The 21,431-nt window shown below is 33.5% G+C and overlaps 1 protein-coding gene across 1 annotated transcript; it reads right to left on the bottom strand.

Moving 5' to 3' along the window:
- Window positions 1–5,752: 5,752 nt before the first annotated feature.
- Smp_203920 (uncharacterized protein) lies at window positions 5,753–6,154 on the bottom strand (the record flags this gene model as incomplete). The annotated part of the gene is made up of 1 exon (XM_018790057.1): window positions 5,753–6,154. One exon carries the CDS (start codon window positions 6,152–6,154, stop codon window positions 5,753–5,755), a length of 402 nt encoding a protein of 133 aa, XP_018655438.1.
- Window positions 6,155–21,431: the final 15,277 nt, after the last annotated feature.

Here is a 21,431-nt window from a genome sequence, read left to right as displayed (position 1 = left end):
GTGAACCATCGAATATCAGTTCGATATTTTAAAGATTATTCTCTCAAAGCGATGTTCAGAACCAATAGATTTGACAGATAGTTTATTGTTTGGATAAGGACTGATAAAATTCCCATGCTCTAGGATATACATCTTATGAGTCCTCATTAATATTCGAAGGTCTTCTAGTGAAGTCCGGTCCTTAATATAAATTATTTATAGTTAAATGATGGCTATTTTATTCTATGAAAGTAATTTATAATGCTAGATTTATTCGGTATCTCATCAAATCTATGAAGATTTTTATCATCAAATTCCTTTTTTACTTAGCATTTAAACATTTTCTTTTATCATGGAAGTCTTGCGGCGATTGATCCATATTTACTTTGCATCGTGAACTGACTTCGGTTTGACAACCAGTTGAAGTCAAGATGTGCTTATTAGTTACCATAAATTAATTAGTGAAGTCTCACACCTGAGGATAAGACCCAAAGAATTTACGTTTCGTTTATGCTTTACGTTATATTATAAAGGTATCACCCAATGGTCAACTTTTTCAATATTTTTGTTTTAACTGGCAGATATTTCAAACAGTTTGTAATTTAGAACTCGTTGTAATCCTCTTGATAGCTAAAGTACGAAGATTTCATATGTTCATGCTGACATTGTAATTTTGCAGTCACACTGCAGAAAATATATTCTAGTTTTATTTTAGTTATCGTTTATATCCTGCTTTTCCTCTTGATTCCTTACACCTGTTACCCTTTATGGAGCATAGGTCACCAGCCAGAAATCTCAGATCTATTTTGTCCTAGGCTCTCCATACCTCCTACTGCCACATGTTATTTACTCTTTTGATGCCTGCCTTGAATTCCCGATGCAATGCGTATTTTATTCTGCCTCTTCTCCTTTTGCTTTGAAGATTCCAAATCAGGAACAGTTTGAATATTTCCGCAACGTGTGTCTTATCCACTTCAAACGTCTTTTCCTATTTTCCTCTTTAGCTAGAAGCTGGTTTGTCCTCTCCTCCAGTAGGCTATTGCTAATGGTATCCGGTCAACGGATATTGAGTAACTGTTGATAAATACTCGTACCTTTCTTGTGATGGTTGTAGTAGTTCTTCAAGTTTTCGTGCTGTACGATAGAAGTGTTTTGAAAGTTTGGGCTTTTGTATTAACTAACAGTTGTTTTACTTATCTACTTACGCCTGTTACTATCAACAGAGCATGGGCTGCCGATTAGCATTTCCCAAACCACTCGGTCCTGGACCTTCCTTTTTAGTTCTATCCAATCGTTATTCATTCTTCTCATGTCTGTCTCCATTTCTCGGCGTATTGTGTTCTTTGGTCTTCCTCTTCTCCTTTGACCCTTAGGATTCCATGTGGGGGCTTGTATTGTGATGCAGTTGGGTGCTTTCCTCAATGTGTGTCCTATCCACTTCCAGCGCTTCTTCATGATTTCTTCCACCACCGGATGGAATCTGGTTCGTTCTCCCCTACAGTAGAATGTTCCTCATAGTGTCTGGCCAACGGATCCGAAGTATTTTGCATAGACAACTGTGTGATGTATGAAAATCTGTTTGGCGTTTAAGTTGATTTTATCGTATAATAAAGTCATTCGAAGAATCGTTCCTTCAAAACTTTCAAGTATATATTTCATTGTAACAAAGTGTCGAATAAATGGTGTCGGAAGTGAGACAGTTCCCTATGGCAAAAGACAATACTTTCAGTATATCATGGACTAAGAAAAACAAGAAAATATAAACCAGTTAATTTCCATTTTATTAATCAGGTATGTTCAGCTTCATTTAAAAAATTACTCTTAGAAGCCGATAAGAAATAATCCAATAATTTAAATATTCATCTTTTAGTGAACATTTATCAAACATTGTATTTACATCTCTCAATCATCCACTCTCTCAATCACAAGTCAGCATCTATACCTAATTGTCAGTTAAATATCCTTTGATTTATAGATGGAGTATACTTAGCCCAAAATATGTACACTGAAACTAAGTGATTATCCTTACCTTCAATTACTATCAAAATTAGATGAATTAAATTTACACATAACTTCATCATAAACATTTTTATATCAGCGGTATAAACTTATCGGGTGAGACTATAATCTATGGACGAGTCAATCAGAAAAGTCTGAGGGATTTCAAGGTCACGGCGCCAATTTTAGTACCTGATGCTCATGTAAAATTGGTTCACAGAGGATTTTAAAGAGGACGCAGCAATTAAGCGGCTACAATAAATAGGACTAATAAGAAGTTTCGTTATTTGTAATTGCGGTCATCAAATGACTTATAGATTTTGTGCAAACTACCGTGATGTTGTCCTTCGGTGTAACATACTTTGAAGGAAGACGTTTGCTAGAATAGAACCTTTTCGCTCGATCCAGATTGAGATTAAGGCATATTATAATAATTGCCGCGAACTGTATAATAAAAGCACCAGCAACATTGGCTGCAATAATCGCAGATGTCACTGAAACGTAGGCTGTTCAGTGGTATGAGTATTGTAGAGACACATCCATAATAAAAATGTTAAATTTACACAACCGGAGTACACATACAATATTGAAGCTATGTGGTGGAGGTCACGAGGGTTTTTTTGACCTTATCATGGCTCCAGAGACTGGGTATTATGAAGCCATATGGATGAGTTCCTCTAAATTTTGCATTACGATTTTAGACCCTTTGAACCTCTTTCTAATCTTGACAAGTTTTTGGATCAGATAAAAGAAGTGTATCCACTTTAATTCCTTGGTTTTGTATAATATATTTTTACTCTATGCTGACTGTTTACTGATTGGCTAATACTTCTCAAGGTCACTCAGGGTTCGTTTAAAGGTCGTCCATAAATTATGGTCTCGCCACTTATCGTTTTTATTTTTTCACTACTTCTCATTTATCAGTTATATTTTAATATTAAATATTAAGCGTAAAGTGACAAAGTCAATGGAATCGGATACATTAAATTTAAATTGTTGATCTTAAACACTTTCAAAAGATTAAATTACCTTTTTACTAATTAACTTCACATTTCCTATGATGTTTGTGTAAACAAAAGTAAAAGAGAAGTTCTTTCCATCTTTTAAGGTCAATAGAGTCCAATATCTTAAAGGACACAGATTAGATAGGGACAAAAGATATTCAATAATAATTATATGGGAGGATTGGCGACATCTATATTGCAATAACAATCAGAAACAATCTAAATGAAGCCAGATATAAGGCTACTAAAGGAGAATGTTGGTGGGCAGCCTTCGCTCCTCCACGAGGGATAACAGGCCTAAGTGAGTAATTAATTAGGTACAGATAGGGCGGACTTAAGCAGTGAACTTAAACTATTCCGTAACCAGTGTGCAGGGGTTGACATTAGAATCACGGCTCGTATTATCCCCTACCACCCTTTTTTTGTAAAATGAAGGATGTGAAAAAAATTCAGCAATTGGTGATTGGTGAACTTGTTTTTGAAAGTGTGTGCTCAAGTGCAAATGAACAAACATTTTGTCACCTGTAATAATTTTTTAATTGGCTGTAAATGGTGCAGTTTCGTGATCTGATTCGTTCAAATCGAACTAGAATAAAGTTCTTTTATTGGATGTAAGAATTGACATTTTTACATCGGATTATTATTTACAATAATTAACTATTTTCCATCTGAGTTTTGTAAAAAATTGTAATTTGGAAAAAAAACAAGAACAAATCCTTTTCATTACCCTGCTATACTGCTAGTTAGTGAATGTATATCGGGATAATTTCCTTTTTTATGAAGTAGAAATGCAACTACAGTTATCAGTTATCGTGACAAGAGTAGTAATAATAATGTGTAGATCATTGAAAGTTAATTTTTGAAAAAAACTGACCGTTGTTATTTATAGTTGATAATGGTGATTATTGAATTTGCAAAGGTAGACAAATGTTTAATACACAATTAGTGAACACAATTTCATTTAAGTATTATGTCCATAAGTTAATTTAACACATAGTTCGCTCATTAAATAAACGTTATATTCGTGTAAATGATAAAGAGAAAGTGAATGGGGGCATGCCGAAGTCACGCTAACCGTAAAAGATGGGTAAATGAAGCAACTTTTACGCTGTCTGAAATTAGTAAAAATGTCTGAGAAAAAAGCAAATAATCTTTATAATTCAGTTATTTTGCAAACCGTTATTCTTAATACCAAAAAGTTGATCATTTTAGCTTTGAAAAGGGTGTCGAAAATGAACGCAATACTGTTTTTTTGTAAATCCATTAAAAGGTATAAAATATGTTGACCTGTACATTCTTTGTAGTTGATCACTTATTAATGATCACCGAAAATACATGTCAGTGTTGTACTCAGTCATCATGTAATACGGTAATTGTATTTTTGAGGTGGGCATAATATATTTTTGGCAGCTAATGTTAACAACCAATCTTTTTTAAGTGCACAGCCTTTCAAATGAATGATCTGAATTTTCTATTTTCATTTGTAAAAAAACATTGTAATACTAAATCTCCACAAAACCCCATCTGATAACTAACATTGTAAATGTTAATTAATTAGAAAGACTGAAATTATATTTCCAAATCCAACAGTTCCCTTTGTTAAACATACTGGACGAACAATGAAAAACTATATGTACATTTTCCGTCACAAAGGGATAATAATTACTCCTCTTAAACTGTTAAACAGTAAATCGCTGAATGTTGAAAAAATAACCTTTTTTGAAAAGCATATGTAATATTGGTTAGATTAAGTGTCAATGAACAAGCCTATGTCTAGTGAAATAAATTTCTATCTCAATTATATGACTTAATGTGAATAAGGTCAATAGTATCAAGTAACCATTATGTATTTAGAATATCGTATTTCAATCTGTTAAGTTAAACTGTACATTTATTTATCAGACGTCTAAATGACATTTATCAATGTATCGAATTTTTGCAATGCAGTGATAAATCTCATAAGAAACATTATTATTACATTTCGTATTATTATTATTATCATTATTATTATTAATATCATTATTATTATTATTAATGACTTGTTAGACATGTAAGTCTTCATTATATGACGTTGTTTTCTGTACGGAATCGTTTACTGAAACCTTAAATTTGAAAAACCTTAAAAGCTGTTGACAAAATTATAAAGTGATCGATAATCACTTTATTACTATTAATCTAGAAAAAGTGATTTTACATCTTCATTACTATGGAATTGTGATGAATGATCAGTGTATGTTCACTTGACCTTCCCAATACAATTTATCTTGTTGTACTAGTGAACTGATCTCAGTACAATCGCCTACCGTCGCTAAGTGAAAAGAGTTTGAAATGATCGTACACAACTTAGCATATACTTTTGTTTAACAAATTAGTGTTTATTATATGACGTTGTTTTCTGTACGGAATCGTTTACTGAAACCGTAAATTTGAAAAACCTTAAAAGCTGTTGGCAAGGTAATAAAGTGAGCGATGATCATTATTCATCTACAGCTTTATTACTATGGAATTGTGATGACCGATCAGTGTCTGTTCACTTGACCTTAGCAATAGAAAAGATCTTGTTGTACTAGTGAACTGATCTTACTACATTTCTCTACTGTACCTAGTAACCAAATCATATGAATGTAAAATGGATTATTGATGGTTTCATGACTCCTCCTTAAAATGGAAACAAGAAATTCAAACAAAATTTAAATCAAATTGTGGGTGGCCCTGAAAAGGGCCTTTACTCGGTCTCTACACAGCTCCTTAGGTCCTGATCGATGACTCCACTATGAGTCCGTGACAGCGCCGCACATGGGACAGTTAAACCCAGGTGATACTTCTGTTGGGTCGTAGGCACAGAACGAATGAAACATAGCGTTGCATGGACAAAAAATCCAAGCACTTCCATCAGCTAGTTCACTGGGCGGCTGACATAGATGGCAAATATCACACAGTCGGTCATTGTGCGCACGTTCGTCTTCTTCATTGTCTCGGTCCGTAAACTCTTCTGAGTTCATAGATATTACTTCAATCTCGTCATCATTTAAGGTAGCATCCAAATCTACGTTCTGTTGACGGTTGGTGCCTGTGGTATTTCGGACGACGGGCATTGTGATGGTAGTAGGTAATCCATCGTTAAGCAACTGATGAGCATAGTTAAGTAGAGCGGTATGCTGTTCAGCAGACATACGCCGACACAAGTAGTGAATCGATGTTTGGACGTTTGTCTGCCCGACTTGTACCGGTAACTCATTGTCAATCGTTACTCTGGTTACGTAGCTGTTGGAATGCAGCCATCTGTCACCAATGCTTTCTCTGTGAACTTCGACATTATCGTGCGAACAATATGCCAAGATATGACGACATACGACTCTGTGTTCTACATAAAAGAAACAGGAACAACTAAGTTCCTGTAGTATCAACGGCCGTGAAAAACTCCCCCGACAATACGTAGTCAGTAACAGGAACACGCATGTGCCGCTTAAGCAGTTGACATGCAGCAGGTGTAAGTGTTTCCTGAAGACGACGTAGTTGAGGCTCGCGACCCAGCACAGCTCTGCTACGGCATTCAGTGGAGTACTTTTGAACTCTAGCTTCTATCCAATATCCAGTGCGAAGCAGAACACTAAATATCGATCTGAACACGGGTGTTTTTCTGTTCAGCTTATGCAACTTTAAAATTCGATGGGTCGTCTCAACGAAATTTGTATCGCTTTGATCTAGAAGCATTGCAGCTGGTCTAAAAGCGTTCGACCACTTGTGCTTTTTGGACAATAACTGATCTCTCAAATATTGGCAGAAATTCCCGTCTGCTGCTTCGATAAATGACACATACCGTTGGAAGCTACAATACATTGTAAAGCATATTTCGATTTACCTTTCCACATTTCTTGTTAGCATAAGACGGTAGAACATTTGAAGAAGATCAGATCGTAGCCTCTACGAATACGATGAATGAGTTAATTGTTAAGAAAGGAAAGCTTACCCTCTTGATGACATTTCGAAGAAGGTGCACGCGGCACAAAAGGTGGTGTGCATTGGGATACACCTGCGTTATGGCAGCAGCTATAGCAGGTGAATCATCGGTAACAATACCGATAACCTTTCTATTGTTACTCATTTGGCGGAAGAACGAGAGGAAACTGGACAGCAAAGTCGATGTTTCGCGACTTATAAATGCAATACAAACAGGTATTGCCATGAAATTCATGTCCAGAGCCACCACGTGATAAAGAAACATGTTTTCGTTATTGGTTTTGTATGTCCCATCAAAACCAACATCTAAAAACCTGTTACACAGATTGATCTGGTCTGCTGTAGCGAAGAAGAAGTACAACAGACTATGATCTGCATCCAATTGATAATCACAAAGGCCACCAAGTGACGTGATGTGATTTTTCAACTTACCGTAATCACCTACAGTTAATAGTATAAATATGCACATTGCTTACTAGGAAGGTTGGCCTGTGAGAACACTTTGTAACGCATATTGAAAACATCTTGAGCTGTAAGACGTTTCCCATATGATTGGTACGCGTAGTGTATCACATTGAATGCTGATGTTCCAGATATCAGCAGTGGCTTCATTGTTTCCAATTCCGCCGCCGTTAATCGGCGCATCCATGTGTTACAGTCGTACCTCAGGGAATTGCACTCGTGATTGTGATGCACATTCCCACGAACAACAGTCCAATAACCTTCAAGAAACTTACAAAAGATGAAGGCCGGACATTGTGTGTCCATTGAAGTCCTCAATGAACAATATAATAACACTAATCAAATTACCTCCTTCGTCTAATCGGCTGCGAAGAACCGTTTGGTGTTTTATAGCTCTTTCTCCAACATACAAATTTTATATACGGCTTCCGATCTCCATGGAAATTAGAATCTCTCACCGCATAATGGCAGTACGTTGCTATTTCATAAGTTCTAATGGCGCTCTTTAACGCTTCCAGTGATGGAAACGCTACCAGATACAATGTATTCAAAAATACATTTTCAGTTTCTGTGACTACGTGAGGAACAACAGAGCCTCTAATTTGCACGTTACTGACGTCCATATTGTGAAGAAAATTATCTATATCCATAAGTACAGAGCTTTTATACGAATTTCAAGAATTACATAACCAATTACAACGCATTTACAACTAGGAATTTCATTGGACGAAACGGATTGAAAAAAATTGGAAAATGGTATGAAGATTTTTTGATTAAGGGGGACAAAAAAAATTTATTAAAAAAAAATCGACGTGATCCTAATGTTATACCTTGTTTGGGACATGAGCATGCAGGAGCATTTCGTCTATGACGACTTATTTTCAAACTGGTTTGAGTACTTGTTATTCATTCAATGTTATAAGTCTCTGTGCTACGTCTTTGGGTAGTCACATCTTTATCTATCTGTGTAATATAGGGTGTATGAGTGTCAGCCTGTGAGCTCTATGTGTATTTGTATTCGCCCATCTATGCATACATGGGTATCACTGGAATATATATATATATACATATGAACTGTAATTAATCCATCTGCTTGTATGTAAGAAACAGACTGTATTCCGTTTTAATAACATGATTGAAAGTAAATATGCCATTCCATCTGTTAACTGTTTTCTTTACAACTTTACACTTAATAGTTGAGTTCATGAGTCAATTAAGGCTAGACCATCATGGAAAACCTGAAAGCACTGAACGGTTGTTTCATCCTAGTATGGGACTCCTCAGCTGTGCGCATCGACAATCCCGCTCGCAGGATCTTTGCTTTGCATCTCGATAAGCCACTCGGCTTTCATTGTTACTGCGACGATGCTATTATAATAATCACAGAAAATGAATTCATGTACATATCTAAACAAATACATTGAAATTGTCGTTAATACTAAACTGTGATCATCTGAAGCACAAGTGGTAATTGAATGACATCAGAGAGTTGTTTTGTCTTACCGAAAGATTTTTTATATATACCTAACCAATTGAACCTCGAAATCTCTCACAAACACATGCCGCTTAAAACTCATCCGTCAAAACTGTGAAATAGCATTATTTTTCTCTAATTTCATCTCTAAAGTACTTTTTCATTATTGACATGACCGATGTCATAGTAACTATTTCGTGACCTGATGCGTGTTCAACAGATAACAGAACATTGAAACAATAACCTAATTGAAATTTATTGATCATCGAGTGGTCATCTAATTTCAATGAATTAAAGCCCCCCCCCCTAATTCCATTGATGTGACCAACTGAGAAGTTGTCTAGAATGGCTAAATTTTTCGTTTATAATCCTGTTAGTTGTAAAGGTTAAAGTATGATTTTATTTGATGTCTTTTTTCCACATTCCAACACTTTTTAAATTTCCAGCGTTCATATTCAAAGTACTAGTTTGTAATACTTCGTAATGTTAATCATTCGATTAGGAAGAAAAAGAAAAAGTACATTTCACACGGTCAGTAAAAGTGCAAAACGATAGTTGGTCATTTCTTTTATTATACTTGTCATATTGTCAATAAAAATGCAAGGCACAGAACAACAGTATTCAATGGGATGAATGAACGACATTGAAAAATATTCATTGTAATCAATATATATCAAAACAAAAAAGTCAATAGTATTGTATAGTTTAAAGGAATTAGTCCCTTCGATAAATTCCGATAGTGTAATAAGAAGACTGATAATCTTCGTCTTCTTATTGTATAGTTTGTTCAAATACGTTCATTAGACATTTGGATTGACTGGTTCAGCAGTGAAGGAGTATGCTATATATTTGACAATATTTTGTACTCACTAAAATTCTGAAGTGCATTAACCTAGCTGTTTAAAGTAATTTAAGCAAACTATCTAAAAAAATGATACATTAGCTGGTGGAGTTAAGGAGAAATGTAATAATCACAGAGTGAATGGAGGTTTACAGTCATGATCAGATTAGTACAGATAAACAACAGATATATGATTTTGGATTATTTGAACTGTTATAGTTCAAAAATTGGTTAGAGAGTACATTTTCATATGGATTACAACGATGTGAAGCATCAGTTATGCATCAATAATTCACTGTAAGGAGACATTCTGATGATGTATGAACAGTGTATCCAAGATCATTTCCAGTTCTATTACAGAGTATTCATAATAACCTACAACTGGAGAAAAAAACAGAAACATGGAGCGCAGAACAATATTATGATAGGTCTATTGTTATATATGTGTCAGGTTGTTTTATGATTTGCTGTTTGGGTAAACTATTACTAAAATTAGTAAAGTTTACCAGGAGCGGTGTAACTGTAAGGCATTTACAGGATGAGAAGTTTAATGAGCGGTCTCAGTAATAATGATAATTCCGGCTTCATTCTGGTTGGTGTCTAAGTAGTGTCAAAATTAAGAACCGGAGTTGAGTTTATTTCCAGTCACATTGCATTTGTAAAATATGAAAATCATACATTAAGTGCATTATTAGCACATCTTCCTCTAGTTGTCCTTTAAATACTCAATCATTTCTCTTGTTCTGTTGTTATTCTGATTGCTCTCCGTATTCCTTGCTGTTCTCTTCATTTCAATCAACTGCTAATAATTATTCAATTTCCTATTCGTGCTAAGTACTACTTATATCTGTCCACATGAGAAGCTCACACTACAGTATAGTTTTACTAGTGGGATGGAATATATTTAATGATTCAAACACATTTAAGATATTTCCAGAGGGGAATTAAACATAAAAACAGTGAACAATTTATATGAGTGATTCCATTTCAAAAATAGATTGCAGAAGGCTTTGTGTATGAATCGATAAAACTGGAATTCCTTTAACACTGGTAAATTTATTCTTATTGTGACTCAGGGTATCTACGGTAAGATATAAATAAGTGTCAGTTAAATGAAGGTTTTTAAACACTTGGCCATTTAAAAACTCAAACTGTCTTTGTATATCAAATAAAGTTAATGCTAAACTTTAGTCTCCTATAGTACTCCTTGATCCATTTTTATCTCTTGTGTTATGTAACATGTTAATATTCTTTCTATACTGGATAATCAAGTACCTTTTATTTAGTTTGCCCTCATTATTTTTCATATTATTATGCCGTATGAGCAATCTTGAGTACTTATCAGTACTGCTTTCTGAAACAGCCGTCCAGTACTTTCAAGTTTTCCATGGTGGTCTAGTTTAGATTGGCTCATGAATTCAACTTAGAAAGGTATACAAGTAAATTTCATTAATTTGTTTTCGATTTAAAAAGAATAACTTTGTTTTAGTTATTTCTACTCTTTTAGACACTCATTTGCCGAATAATTATTTACGTATTTATGCCGTGGATAAATAAAGCAGCTATCTACGTAGGTTTGACCAACAAATACTTGCTTCTTTTCAATTGAATCAATTTCTTATTTTACCAAAGTTCCAAATTAATTAAATACTAATGATCCCCCTGGTTCGGTATTCTTCATAACAACGTTAAGGAGAGATAAGAATCTTGGAGATGTCCGTTTGGTTCAGTAAAATAAATTTTAAGTATAATGCTACATGAATAATTTGGAGATGAAATTCCGAAGGTTTTTTGAGAAATCGTGACAACTTGAGTCCAACCATATCATCAGTAAAATAGAGAATGTTGCTGAAACTATTGAGTAATAAATTCTGGATCTGTATTCGAAGAGGTAACCAGCTCGTCATGAGACGTGGTAGTCTTGAGGATGAATAACAGTCTTACTTATTCTTCGAGATGAAGAGTAGTTAAGTCACAAATTCTTCATTGGTATTCTATGCAATTAGGATGATAAGACATGAAGAACTTGGTGCAATTGAGTTCTTTGAGCTGGATGGTTTGATCGTGTAGCTTCTATCTAAAGTTTGTTCTGATGATAGGCTGCAGTAAAAAATGAATGCTTCATGATTATACTACACACTCAAAGAAAACATAACTCCATCAAAATCACCCTCCTGAGCTATGAATTTTCTTCACCATCTTATTTGAAGATATTTTACCTTACGTAAAAAATTTTTTCTTATTTCTGTATTCTTCTTTGATAAAAAATCCTGACTGAAACATTAAGCAGACTTCTCTGATAATTTTATGTAGTTGAGATCATGAATCAATTCAATTGAAGCTAGACCACCATGAAAAACCTGGAAGCACTGGAAGACCGTTTCGTCCTACTGCGGGACTCCTCAGCAGTGCGCAATCGGGATCCCGCTTTTCGAGATTCGAACCCAGGACCTATCAGTCTCGCGCCAGAGCACTTAACCGATAGATCACTGATAATACTTTACAGTCATTGTAGAATGAAGACAGAAAATCACAGGGAAATTTTTGATGTTGAAAATTTCGATTTAGATTAAGGACGATTTCAGTTGGACCAAATGTGTTAGTTTCGAACTGTCAAGCAAAATGTCTCTAGTTCTATAGTACTTAAAAACCTATTCAAAGGAGATAAATTTTGCTTACATGCCCTAAACCACCATTCAAAAAACCTGTGTACAGACACAATATCTTCATCATCCTATCTTAGATATCCTTCAGTTTACTTCTAACTTAACAAGCATCTCAATTCTCAGACGTTACGATAGACGTAACATTCCACCCTTATCAGTAACTAAACTTTTATAACTTATTACACTCATTTTCTTAAGGCACCTGACGGTTAATCGCTGACCAGAGATTTTGTTATTCCTAGATTTATAGCAGCATTCAAATCGCTCACAACCATCAGTCTAAAGGATATTCTCCGTTTATTGGTGTATAAAATTCACAATAAAAAAATGCAACATTGATCACTAAAAGTACATTCATGACATTTCTATTTATCGATATCGCTCTTCCCAACTTCTTTTTTTCTTTACGATAAAAGAAAAGATTATATATTCTTTTCATCAGTTATTTGCATAACGCTATTGATCTTTAAAGAAGAGGGTGAACTTGACAGCCCAACTACATTCGCTTTCCTGTTCTAAATAAAGAGACATACAGTTAGGCATTATTTCTATTTTTGTCAATGGTAACCAACACTTTCATTATGACACAGTATCATATATTGTTAAATCAATAAAATTGGTAAGTATAGAGTTTCTATGCAGAAAATTCAATTATGTCTGTATTTATATATATATATATATATATATATATATATATATATATAGTCCTAATGTATGGTTGTTTTTAATTGTATTTAGGTATGAAAAATGAAAGATATTATAACAGTGAGCGATATAATCATTGTTAACTGGCAAAAATAAAAAAAATAAATGATTACCATTACTGTAATTTACACACCTGAGTTGATCCATTTAATTCTAATTCAATTATATATCGGCTAACTAATGAGTACGACTAAATATAAAAGAGTTATGTTTCAAATACTTAGATTACCCCATGAAACTGATAATTACCATTATTGATCTTTAGTTTTTTACATTTCTTTGTAGTTATGATTATTTATATATCTAGGGATTTTGCAGGCCAAGATACTAAATATCTTCTTGAAAGAAGCAGATCAATAAATTAGTTATAAATCTTGTTGTCATGTAAAATCGGCTGCATATAAACTGAATATATAGAAGAAATGTATGTAGACTTTGATTTGATATTTTGTAGATAAAATAGATAACTCCGTCTGTAACTCCTCCGAGGGCTACTGTCGGTCCTAAGACCGGGTAAAGGAGGAGGGTTAAGTATGGGGTTAGCGACCGCATCCCGTAGAAAAGCAACTCGCTAAACAACGCTAATCAGATAAAATAGATTATTTCGATGTTCAAGGCTCTCTTTAGAAATACTTTATTTTCCTGGTCTCAAAAACTTCGTCATCTTAGCCTTATAAGTAAAACTGCTTTGGATTTACGACATAAATTGAAATCCTCATTTGTAATGTAATTAGTATTGAAGTTACTAAATTTGTTTTTGAATAAAACTTGAAGATTAGAGATTATGCTTGATTTCCTTATTTTAATTAAATGTCTAAAAAAACGTCCTTCAGAAGGACGATGAAAGCTCCACAACCAAACCATCCAGCTTGGAGAACAAAACTCCGTCAAAATCACCCACCTTAGCTACAAATCTTCTCCACCATCACAAAATCACATTTTTCCAAGTATGCTCTGAATAATGTGGGAGGAGATCATCACAAGTTTAAATGAGTTTTTTGATATCTTTCAAAAGCTCTAGTCATTGAATTCATTGAAATACTCTGTCCTGAAATGTATGGATTGTCGATATCAGATTACTGTATATCTGTTATTTGTTCTCTTTAATCAGCACCTTGCAAATATGATTTCTTACGAAATATTGTGTCAACTAAATCAACTCCACAGTGTACAATTCTTACGTTAAGTATGTGTTAGAAAAGCTCGAGGAGAAATCTACGAAAATAGATAACTGTATTCATGAGTACGGATAAAAAGTCATGCTGCTGAATACCAAATTTACAAACCTAAAAAAAATAAGTTTCTATACGATCACCGTTTAAAGGTTTTCGATGGTGGTCTAGCTTCAATTGACTCATGATTTCAACTGTGAAAATACTAAATTCTCCACAAAATCTCTTCTGATTTATCGGAATTTGTTAAACAATTCATTGGAACATTAAAAATGACACATACATACAGTCAAAAATTACGCTCTTCAAATCCTACTCTTTTATTATTTTTATTTTGTTTAATTATCTTCATGTTATACATGCTGTGACAGATATGATTCATATCATATATATTACAAATTGTATGTTTTTCCTTATAAATTCACTGATAAGAGACAATATCTAATGTGAATGTAATTTTCTCCTCTCACCTCTTACGTTTTTTCTATACAATATGTTATATGAACACTCATCCCTTCACATCACATATCTCTTAAACATACCTAGTTTAGACTTTTTGTTAACGTTGATTGGATGACCTATTCAGTGTATAATGAACTCGGAGAACCATGTACCTATTTATATTCGATAATTTTGATGTTTGATTATAATTCCTTGAAAAAGCTTGGACCAGATTGCCAGGCGAAACGTTGGATTTACTACAAATTCATTCGCTGAGATTTTACAAATATATTATTCCTATTTAATGTCTTACATCAACTCGGCGCTCAAATACTGTGAAACTATTCGCTCTAATTTAGACGAGAGTTCTTATATAAAGTATACCCTAGTTTCACAGATTTTATCTAAACACTAATTATCTCTAGGTTTTTAACACTACACTGTAATGTCTTCTCAGAAATTACGAAACAATCGTTCACTATCCAAGAATTTAATGATAAACTCACACACTTACTTCATGGGTTTGACATTACCTGGACAACTAATTTCATTTAATTTCCAATGAATCTCTAAGTTTATTACTGTGTTATTTTACAAAACTAGTGAATGTTTACTAGTTGAATTCATAAGACGATCTATGTTAGACCACTATTAAAAACCTGTAAGTACTAGATGGCCATTTCATCCTAGTATGGGACTCCTCATACTAAGTTTTCAATGGTGGTCTAGTATCTCTAGTATCAATCGACTCATGAAGTCAACTATTCAAAATTACTACAATCTCAACGAACCCCCATTCTAAAACTAGTAATAATATATGAAAAACTCATCTCTTATCTAGAATTCCACCTTTTTGTTATTCAATCTCTATGTATATATGAAGATAGAGTAATGTGTATATGTACATGTACTTATTCTTCAATAATAATAATAATAATAACAATAATAATAATAATACACATTCACATTATTTTTGTTTCATGGTTAGTTTACTTTTTTTTGTCACTTCATACTTATTTGAATACGGGAAAATATCACCGGGGCAAAAAGGAGTAATATTGTAGATAATTGAGATTTTAGATAACTAATTAAATTTACTATTTACTTATGTTCCAATTTTTTTGTAACATTTCTATTTTGTTTTTTCTTTATTGAAATTGTAAAATAATACAGTTTTAATTTAATTTTATGTTACAAATTTTAAAATAATTTGATTTGGATAAGTGGAATACGAAATACGCCCCCAAATGCCAAGAGTGGGGAGAGTTCGCTCTCCCTCTCGAGATGCTCTCATATGGCCACGCATATATAGTCTCTGCCAGAGAAGTCCTACTCACTGCCTTCTCATGACGGGAGTGTTGTTTACGAAATCGAGAGGACAGCAAACGAATGTCTGACTCTTTAACCGGGTAGGTGGACACGAAAAGTCCACCTAGGGGAGTTGGAAAACCCTTATTCCAAACCAATGGTACACATAGGCTCCAGTATCCTGAGGGAACAAGTGGAGTATTAATCAATCGTTGGTCACCGACTACCATGGGACTGCATCTCCTCACGATGCTCCACTGCCTTGTGGATCAGACCTTTAGGCCAAAGGCTCAGGGTGTGGCCCCCTAAGTAAACCACCTGTTTCAGTTTGGGCATCTGGGCAGTATCAAATAAAAAAATTGACGATCTATAGAATCTTCAACATAAACAGTTTGAGAATAAAGACTTAGAGGTAAATAGCTGTTCAGTTGTCTTTGGTACTAAATATTTCCTTAATGTATGTTAATCCTTGATGAATATCTTCAATTATATTGTTCTACCTATACTCTGTTACGGCTGATTGAAACACAATTAGTTAAGGTTTAATTGAATGAGGAATTCTTCTTGATCTGTGATCGTCTGACTGTATTAGAAAAGAAAATGGATCTTCTTATGACAACTGCAAAGACAGATATAGTAGTTAGACTTATTTGGTCACAAGAATTGAAGTTTTCAAATTGATTCAACATTTAATCACATCAACGAATGTGATGTCCAAATTTCTGCCATCTATGAAACTGTTATTATACTATTGTCTTCTTCGGATCTGAGTTTATTTCTAACATTTCTGTTAATTTACCTATCTTGCAATTTTATATTACGGATATGTTTCCAAATGTCACCATTTTTTGTAGAACAGTCTTTTATCTGATACTTTGTCATCGACTCAAGAGCATACATTTTACACAAATCTGTTCTTTGGAGATGTGAACATAATTCAAAGTGCTATGAACTGCTAGAATAACTACGCGAGAACTTCAGCCGTAGTTTTTATTGTCCCAGATATACATTGTTACTTCATTTAAGATTTCATTCAGTACCTAATCTGACAGCATTGAATGCAGATGAGAATTAAGCCACTACACAGTTTTTGAATGTCCTATCAGACTTAGTAGGTTGTCGACTGACGAATGCTCAGTAAAGCCCCAATAGCTTTTTTATTTAAAACATTGTACAATATATAAATCAAATCATCTATTTTAGTGCTTATCACGATTGAGCTCTTAACATTAGGCTTTGCCTTCTAATTACTCATAACTGACAAACATGTCCAACTATTATTTGCTTATTGTATTTCTAAAAGTTCTACCAGTCTATCACGGGGCTACTGAGTGACCAACGCTAAACGTAAGTTCATAACATTTTCCAAAGATAATAGACAGGACTGTGAACCAAATTAAATAGTTTGAAAGTAAGTTTGAAGAAAGGGAAACGTCATTGATGAACAAGGAGGATATGATGCAGATGTAGAGGCGATGATTGGCAAAGCAAGGACAGCATTTCTACAATTGAAGAACAAATCAAACTCAAAACAACTCTCGACTAATTTCAAAGTGAGAATCTTCAATACGAACGTCAAGACAGTCCTACTGTATGGAGCTTAAACTTCGAAAACTACTACATCCATCGTCAAGAAGGTACATGTATTTATAAATAGTTGTCTACGCAAAATACTCAACATTCATTGACCGGATACCATTAGGAACAGCGTTTTGTGAGAGAGGGCAAACCAGCTTCCAGCTGAAGAGGAAATTAGAAAAAGATGTTGGAAGTGGATAGGACATACATTGAGGGAATCAACGAACTGCATCACGAGGCAAGCTCTAACATGGAATGGTGAAGGGAAGCGAAAAAGAGGAAGGCCAAAGAATACGTTACGTCGGGAAATAGAAGCAGATATGAAAAGGATGAATAACAACTGGAAAGAAGTGAAAAGGATTGCCCAGGACGGGGTTGGATGGAGAATGCTGGTTGGCGGCCTATGCTCCTCCACGAAGGGATAACAGGCGCAAGTAAGTAGGTTTGAAGAAAGCAAGAAAAGATTAAACCTATATAGTATTATTTAAAACCTATTGTAAAAGATTATTATTTCAACTTCTTTCATTTTTTTATTTTTCACTAATTCTCCCTGTGTTGATATAACAGCTTGTACTGACATAAACGTATACAAAGTTTTGGATTATTTGTGTTTGATCAATTTGTCATCACATGTTTTTATGCATTACTTATATAATGTTATCCTAACAAATTAATAGCTTTTATATAGTTGAGATCATAAGTCAATTGAAGCTAGACCACCATGGAAAACCTTAAAGAACTGGACGGCCGGTTTACAATGGTGGTTTAGCTTCTATTGAATTGACTCATGATCTCAACTATATAAAATTAATAAAATCTCCACAAAACCCCCTTCTGATAATAAGAGCTTATGTTTATTTTTTTTCTTGTATTATCAGGCTGCACATGATCGAACGAACAAGTCTGTTATGTTAATCAACTTTCATTAGTTCAAAATACAATATAATTTCATTCATCCTCAAATCAGCTGATCTCACATCTATCAATTTCTAACTACATTAGATCATAGTTATCATAATATAAACTAAAATTTTACTCAAAAGTACTTGGCCATTAACTGTTTAATTTAAATAGTTAACATTGAATATATATATAAAATGAAATTAGGTAAACATATTTAGTGTGGTAATTTGATTACTTATTTACAACTACGATCGTTCAATTAAAAAAAATATTTAACTGGAACAAAATCGCCTGAAAATTACACTACCTTATCACCCATGTATAGTTCATTTTCTGAACGAAGACTATTTGCAATAGTCTAATTAGATAATAGAACTATGAAATAAGTTGAATTATTAATGATAGAATACTCCTTATTCCGGCATATCTATCAACTGTGCAACTAGATGCATAGACTGAGCTTATGAATCTGATTAATAAAAGTATTCTCATCTTATGAATAAGGAAACTAATTAATAAATGAAGTATTTTCAATAAGTTACTTGTCTCACACATATTTTAAAACACACAGACGATACAAGAAAAACAAACCGATGTAGCTATTATGGAAGTAATACATTACAATAATTCATTTTATATAATTGGTTGAAGTTAGACACTAACACTGTTGGATGCCTGCTCGTTGGTCTACAGGTTAAAAGTTCGCGCGCAAGACCGATAGGTCCTGGGTCCGAACCTCGTGGGGTGGGATCGTGGATGCACACTGCTAAGGAGTCTCACACTAGGACGAGACAGGCATCCAGAGCTTTCAGGTTTTCCATTGTGGTCTAGCTTCAATTGACTCATGATTTCAACTATATAATTATTTAACAAGGGTATTTTTGATAGTATTACGATCTCTTTTACCCTGATCATGAAATCTTCAAGAGATTCAGACATTATAAGATGAAAAATGTCCAATCAAACTTCTAATCATCACCGAAATTTCAAAAGCACTTAATTATTCTGAATAAGATAAAATGGTAAATATTCCTTCGAAACAGAATTTCTGAATCATTCAACTATTTCTGTATCTAATAGTAATAAGATTACTATTATGAAAACATTACTAACAAGTGATCAAAATGCTGAGGTTCATTATTTATAACTATTAGACTGAAATGCCATGATTAATAACTCGTTTAAATAAAAATTATCCTATCTCTTAGGTTTGAACATTGAGTATTGAGAATTTTAGTTAAAAAAATTATTAAATAAATATGCTAGATTTGAATAGATATTTTAATGACTACTTAATATGTACTTTAATAGTAATTCGGTTGGATATGAATACTTATTTTGTTAGCCAGGAGTTTTCGATAAAAAAAGATAGAGATTTGAGCTTTTCTGTTACGAACTGACTCTAGTTAAACAACTATTAAAGATCAAGAAGCACTGGACAACTGATTTGGCCTTATACAGTGTTATATCCCCTGGTGAAATATGAATGATAAATCTGAAGTCTATTTATGGACAAATGTAATATGACTATTTCCTATTGTATAATTGTTACGTAACTAAACTATTCATATTCGTGTTTCTCTTATCATTAGCTTTATTTTGACCTTTGAACTATTATTATACGATTCTCGAGTTATCATCAGTGTATTGATTACTTTCCCCCTATTCACAGCTACATTTGGCCAATTATTGTGCAAATGTTATTTTCTATTTTTATGTTACGATGTGGTCTGTTTGGTTGGTATATAAACCCAGTATGTTTGTGAATAATGATTCATATTGCCGAGGCTGTTATTGGTGTCTGGACTTAACTGGCTGGGCTAGACAGAAAGCGGGACTGACAAGTAATCAAGACTACTAACACGGCTTTTGTGCATCATTGGGCGATCGATAAATCACTGCTCCGATCAATAAATTCACTGCTCTCTCATTGGTGGTAATCAGCACGTTCATATATCAAACAGGGCGCACGCACACTCACAAGTTATAACATACAGGGTTTCTCATCATTACCCATCTATGATCAAACAAATAATCGAACTCGTGACTAACAGTCATCTCAAAAAGCTATTAACCTTGAATACTAGCAAGTTCCCGCTCATTGGTATACATATTTGACTTCAGTAGAATTCGACAATCTCCACAACGAATTTGTAATAAAAATAGACATATGAAGTAACTTTCAATTTACCTTATATAATCAAACTCTTATCCATTTCTATTATCATTAGCCTAAACTAAGTTAAATCAGACTAAAATAATTTGATGACTTTAATTTGTAACTGTCAACAGGCTCAATTTTTAGTCGAAATATAAAACTATCATAAAATACTTATCTATTTTTAACTATGCACAAAACATATATATATGTACGTATTGATGAATGGAGAAGATATAGGCTATTCAGAAAAATGTATTAATTGTTTTATGCATTGAAATAATGTCATGGATACATTACATATATATATATATATACCATTTTGTTCATATGAGCGTTTATCATATACTGTATATCTGTACATAGAAGAGATAATTGTTGTCATTAGTTGAATTTATTGATTTTTTGTGTTACTTTATTTTCACAGTTTCCGCATCAATTCAAGCAAACAAAATGGAAACTCTTACCGTTTTTCATTGTTATTAAAAGCAAAAAAATGGAATAAAATTGTAATGTATTCTCCTAATAAGAAAAAAAAACAAGGGCGAAAATTACAAAATCTTAATCTGTGTACACTACATGATGAAATTTTCATGAAGATATAAAAAAGGGGGGTTAAAAACAAAATACAAATTAAAGAACCGAAATAGGGAAAGAAATCAGTAGTGGGAGGGGGGAAGAAAACAAAACAAAAAAAATGAAAAGAATATCACAAAAAAATATAGTGGGACAATCATCAAGAAAAACAAACAAAATCTAAATCTTATGAAGAAATAGATACT

The sequence above is a fragment of the Schistosoma mansoni genome, chromosome W, assembly GCF_000237925.1.
Source record: "Schistosoma mansoni strain Puerto Rico chromosome W, complete genome".
NCBI lineage: Eukaryota > Metazoa > Platyhelminthes > Trematoda > Strigeidida > Schistosomatidae > Schistosoma > Schistosoma mansoni.
The sequence above is the reverse complement of the archived record's forward strand: the minus strand, read 5'-3'. Positions and strand labels throughout refer to the sequence as shown.